This window comes from Eleginops maclovinus, chromosome 3, assembly GCF_036324505.1.
Source record: "Eleginops maclovinus isolate JMC-PN-2008 ecotype Puerto Natales chromosome 3, JC_Emac_rtc_rv5, whole genome shotgun sequence".
NCBI lineage: Eukaryota > Metazoa > Chordata > Actinopteri > Perciformes > Eleginopidae > Eleginops > Eleginops maclovinus.
Window position 1 is genome coordinate 17,745,423 of NC_086351.1, and position 6,120 is coordinate 17,751,542.

At 39.4% G+C, this 6,120-nt stretch overlaps 1 protein-coding gene across 1 annotated transcript; it reads left to right on the forward strand.

Annotated features, from left to right (window-relative positions):
- Window positions 1-1,102: 1,102 nt before the first annotated feature.
- lratd2b (LRAT domain containing 2b) lies at window positions 1,103-3,163 on the forward strand. Its single transcript, XM_063880295.1, has 2 exons — window positions 1,103-1,256; window positions 1,496-3,163. The coding sequence occupies exon 2, from the start codon at window positions 1,670-1,672 to the stop codon at window positions 2,486-2,488; it is 819 nt and encodes a 272-aa protein (XP_063736365.1). The 5' UTR covers window positions 1,103-1,256; window positions 1,496-1,669; the 3' UTR covers window positions 2,489-3,163.
- Window positions 3,164-6,120: the final 2,957 nt, after the last annotated feature.

Genomic DNA, 6,120 nt, shown 5'->3' on the forward strand with positions numbered 1-6,120 from the left:
AATGATTTGGTAGGTTTGAACAGAATTTAGTTTCAATCAGTAGTATTTTTTTCTTTGAGATAATAATCCTTCAATTACTTCACAAATCCTTCTACAATGTAAAAAGCTTGTACTTCTTAAGCAGATTTCCCCCTTTAAAACTCATTTCATCATAGCACACAGCTTTCGGAGTATGGAAATAATCAAATAATTAACTGGAACAATGACTGACTGAAAGTTATTAGTTGTGTTGATAACAAAGGGGAGAATGTCATGAGGAAGTGTTCTGAATGACTTTTCCCTGCACCAAATCATTCACTGTTTTCCTTTTTACAGGATATGCAGGTTACTCTATTCATGTTTGTGTGGTACTGGGGCATGGGTTTGCCCTGACCTAATAATACACTTTTTATTTTAAAAGGATTATAGGCTTCAATGAAATGTATTGATATTTCATTAAATTACTTTCATCCGATAAAACAATGTATTCAACTATATTGAACCAATTGCATTACTTTACTTTAGTAAACTCTGTAAAATAATATCATAGTCAGCTAGTTTGTAGGTTTTTGTATTGTTTGTGGTGGAAAGTAACTTACATTTACTCATGAAGCAAATAGTGTACTCCACTACATTTATTCACAACTTTAGTTACTAGCTACTTTGCACATTAGATTAATATTTCAAAAATATAAATCAACTAATGAATCATCATGTATTAATACAGGTGAAGCTATCAAGTGGTATATAAGGTAATTCAAAACAATGCCACCTTTTACCAAGTGCAACATTGAAGTGATAAACACATTAATGCATCAATAAATATCGTACAACTATACATAAATGATTCTGATATGGGCCACACACTATTTACTTTTTATTTTGATGCTTTTTTACTTTTACTTACACTTATGAGTATGACTTCTACTTTTAACAGAGTATTTCAACACTGTAGTTTTGATACTGTTCCTTAAGTAAAATATTTTAGTACTTCTTACACCTTTGTTTTTAATAATGTATTATTTATTTTGAGAAAACTATCACCTGATATGTAAATTGGGTAAAAGGGCGTACTGTCGCTTTAAAAGCCAACACCTCCCAGCAGTCCCCGGGTCCTGGGTGAGTTTCGCTGCAACACTCGCTGTGGTTCATACTACAGACAGTCAGCACAGCAGACCGCACCACAGCCTGACACACAGGAAGCAGCTCCGCCAGCACAGACACTCTCATTCCGGTTCATTTTACCGATGTGACAACAGGAGGGAGCTGAACTGCAGGTGAGCCTACTCTCTACAGAGTTTACTGAAAAAGAACCGGACTAAATGTAGAGTACAAAAGCTTAACATGACAGGTTTAGGTGATATCGCACAGTACTGAGGATGTGTAAAAAGTATCCAGCTGTAGAAACTGTGAGGCAACAGGTGTGTCACACCTGTTGGAATAATAGTTGACTTGCAGGTTGGTTTGACGTGCTTTGAACTCCTTGTTTGAGCTACTCTCTTGTTTATGTATACAGGGTGGCGCAGTTGGTGTTCATTCGGAGGATCTATACAATCGGACATGGATTACTGGATACATTGGATTTAGTTAAGACGCCGCACAACCCTCTCCGTCTCTCCTCCCCGGTGAAAACAGGTGGATCCTGTTTCTGTGTTCAGCTCTACCTCCTCTCATCCACCTGTCACCTTTCATGGGGAACCAGGTGGAGAAACTAACGCATTTAAATTACGCAGAGGTGCCAACGTCCGACCCAAATGGGTTCGACCCGGACGACGACGGACCGCGGATCGGCGTCTCTTACATTTTCTCAAACGACGACGACGACCAGGACGAGAATCTGGACCGCTTTTCATCGGAAAACAACATGGTGAACCACGAGGAGAAGCCCTTCGACCCCCAGGACCAGCTGGAGTGCGCGATATTCTACCGGGAGGAGTGCGTGTACGAGACAAGCACTGGAGCCGAGACCCACTCCGCGGAAAGTCTCCTGAACAAGTGCAGACCCGGAGACCTGCTGGAGTTTGTGACCACCGGACAGTATCCTCACTGGGCTGTGTACGTTGGGGACTTCCAGGTTGTTCATCTGCACCGGGCTGAGATCAAGAACAACTTTCTCACCGATGTCAGCCAGGGCAAAAAAGGCAGGATAGTGAATGGTCTCTACAGGTACCGTGCGCTCCCGCCAGAGGTGATCGTGCGTAACGCCCTGGACCATGTTGGGTCGAGAGACAGAGAGCTGTACTGGAGGAACTCTGAGTGCTTTGCCGCCTGGTGCCGCTTTGGCAAACGGGAGTTTAAAATCGGAGGGGAGATAAGGATAGGTAAGCAGCCTTACAGGTTAAAGTTACTCTTTTCGGAGAAGAAGAATCACGTCCTGGAGTTTCAGAGCCTGGAGGACGTGATCATGGAAAAGAGGAGGAACGATCAGATTGGCAAAGATGCTGTGATACAAGAGCTGGCCAACCACTTGAACACAACAAGTGAAATCAAAGAGCATTTTGCCAACTGACAGTGGAAAATGCAAACGTCTCGCGGTGGAAAACAAAGCAGTCAGACCAATAAGAGCTGTGTCTGGGCTTTGGTGCATGTGCCACACAAGCACATCCTCAGAGGGAGTTACAATTCATAATGCTTCCCTCCAAAATGAGAATAAAAGCCCTGAAATCCGGGTTGACCCTTGTTTCATGCTGAAGTGCATTTGCAAACCAGATCAAAAGGGTGAAAACATTTGATTAGCATCGAAATCAAGAGAAAACACTATCAAATGTCGGTCCCTTCTTGAAAAAAATGTGATTACACACACTGAACCTTAAGGGAATGATGGATACATTTGCATCAGAGCTGCACCTGCAGGCTAATCATTGGGGTTGAAGTCAGAATTTAATTGCCCATAATTATGTTTCTAATCCAAGAAATCTCTGTGAGTGCTGAAAGCACTTGAAACTCAGGTGATGGAGATCAATAGATGAGAGACGGTTATGTATTTTTGTTATTGTGTGAACCTTGAGGATTGCGTCTGTTGCTTTTTATCCAATCATGACACAGCTTTACCCACTCTTTGAATACTCTGTGGACACTATGACTGTGCACTTTTAGTGATTCACCCCTATCAACAGTTTTATTTTTTTGGAAAAATATGTTTGTATGAAGGTATATGAAAATAAATATATATATTTGAACAGTATTTTTCTCTTTTTAGTGAAGGATTGCAACTTTTTTCAACCTTTTTTAAAAATGATGTATGGCAATAGGGAGGTTCTTAAATATCAGCATTGTTTTAACATTGCTGGACATTTGGCTTTGTTTACACCTCCGCGGACTAAAGATAAATCATTTTTGAAAGTTAAGCTGCAGATTTAGACTGTTGCTCGCACATGTTTAGCTTTCCCTCCGTCTGCTGGAATTACAGCAATACATTAAATATCGGTCAGTTTCAATTGTTTACACCCACACATTGGCTCAATATTCATGCTGCCAAATCTCTTTCTTATGAATATACAGCATTGTAACGGAAAATATATTTAGAAAATGTGAGTTACATATAACATTTGATGAGTTTAAGATTGTAATGGTCTTTGAAAGTATCTTGTATATCAACACCATGAAGTAGATGCAGAATTGAGATACCTAAAATATTTTAAATGCCATGGTTGAAGTAATGTCAAACAATAAAAGCCTGTGAAACAGCTATCAGCCTATTCACATAAAGAGGCTGCACCGGAAATTACAGCTGGCTCTGAGGTTGTTTTGAATTGAGACATCTTGTTTTTTTTCCCCTGCATTTCAGAGGAAGCTGATGACTCCCTCATAGCCAGTCAGTCGATCAGTTTCTCTGCCTGTTTGTTTTCCTCTGGTGATATTTGCATGGAGATAATACCGTACTTATTTTGCTGCAGTTAGAGTCCCAATGGACCCAAAGCAGGATCGTCATCAGGTACTAAATAAGAAAGCTGCCGGACACATTAGCATTTCATCAATTCTTCTGTGGTTTACCACAGTGATGGAATCTATGGTGTGTGTGTTTGTGATGCATATTTATGATAATCAGTCATATTTTTTTGCACCAATACAGTGTTAGGCTAAGCATTCAATGTTAAAGCAGCTGCCAGTAGGGTGGCTTAATATTAAATATTAACTCACATTTTTCATTTTGTGACAAAGCTGAAATGGAATTATACTTATGTCATATTAAGTTAAATTTGATTTTCTCTGAGCTATGAAAAGCTGATACACAATGAACACTCGGTTAAGAAAAAGCCTTCAATCTGTCAGCTGAGTTAATATCAATCTAAATATGGTTTTATTGTGCAGTTTTTTTCCTATGAAATCTGGAAAGAGTTGTGTTGTGTTACATAACAAAACATAAAGTGTGTTTCTTTGAGCTCGAACATACCCATTGGTTATTGTTGCAATGCTAAGCTTCTTTGTTAACTGTGGATCAGCAGAATGGTGTGAACTGACCAAACAAAACAGAGATCGACACACCATTACCAATGGTAAAAACTCCACAGGGTAGGTTTCATTTACCTTACACTGAAATTCTCACATTCAGTCCTATTGCCCAAGAAAGCTGAGCCAGTGCATCCATGATTAAACTTGTAATGACTCCAGAAAAGAGGCCAACTGTGTGATCTGTAACCAAACTAGATAAGATGTGACTGGTGAGAGTGTGAGGCAGCCCTTTTTACTATGACACAAAACGAGTGAAACCAGGGGAAACTTTGGGTTTTTGACATATTAGCTCATTCACGTCAGCCTTTTGGCCGGTGAGTCTGTCATGTTTCCTTCAGAGGATTGGAGGAAAGCCCACACCCTTCAGGCAAAACTGGCATCATTACAGAAGCTGGGGACGCGCCAGAGCTCAAATCAAACCCACCCCATGTTTACAAAATGTCATTATCTACAAAAAGTTCTTCCCACACACAAACATGTCTGAATTTATGAGTGTGCTTATGAGGAGATTCTATCTGACAGTACTAAAGGAAGTAGGAGTGTATTTTAAACGTGGCCTCGAGCCACTGCGAGATTGTTATCCATGTGGGACAAACACTGTGAAGCTCAAAGATGGATACTTTCAGGAAAATTGACAATTTCGGGTTACATGCTCAACTTTTTACTGTATGAACCACACCTCAGGGATTGTTTTGGATTGCTAGTTTTATGCCACTTTGGCTGCTCAAACAGCATCTATGCACAGCTAAGGTTTTTGCCAAAATCCTCTTGGAGCAGCAGATTTAAGAATTCCTGCTAGGAGAGAGAGTGTGTTTGTAAAATAAGATAATAAAACAGATTATTAAGATGACATCAGCCCTTCATAAGCAGCGCAATATTAAATGTTTAAATCCAAATTTGTCCTGCAATATTGTGGAGTCTGATGACCAGGCCATTTTCCAGTCATGGTAAAGGGACAGTTCTGTCCAAATTAATAAATTTCCCTCTAAATCTAAGCACTATATATCAATCTAGATTGCTTTGGCGTGAAATGCAGTGATTTGGAGATACCGGTCATAAAGAGGATATCCTTTTTCCTCAAATTAAATTAAACTACATCGCACTTGTGTTGTGGTTCTTACAATGTCAAAAAATACATAAAAAAATGTCCACAGCTCAACATGTTTCTTTCCAGAAATCTCTGACCGGTTACTAAAGATAATCCAGACTTTGTTGTGAGCCGTTTCTTGTAGTAAGTCATTTTTCAGATTTATTTTCTTGGCGCTTTAAGGAAATAAACTATTATATTGAAGAGGAGACCGACATCTCTACAGAAGATATTGATTGATTATCTTGATTGATAAATAGGACAGGAAAATGGAAAGATATGTATTTTTCATGTGGGTCTTAACTTTCCCTTTAATAGTTAACTTTAAAAAATATTAATATGTTCCCTCACCTACAAATACATCTGATATGAGCAGAGTGCTGCAGGCTTTTTGTTTGTCAGGCCACATTCACTGCCCACTCACCTGAATCATGTTTATGCTCTTGTTTGGAGAGACCCTTTCATTTCCTGTGAATTAGTGAGAGAATAGCCTAATGACACTCCAAAATTAACTACACTGCATTCGTTAACGGATATTAAACCAGAGTGCTGCATCTCAGAACCCTTTTTTTTTTTTTACCTTTTCACTCTAAAGCACCATC

Coding starts and splice junctions, on each gene's coding strand:
- lratd2b (XM_063880295.1), top strand. CDS start 1,670: ATGGGGAACCAGGTGGAGAAACTAACGCATTTAAATTACGCAGAGGTG.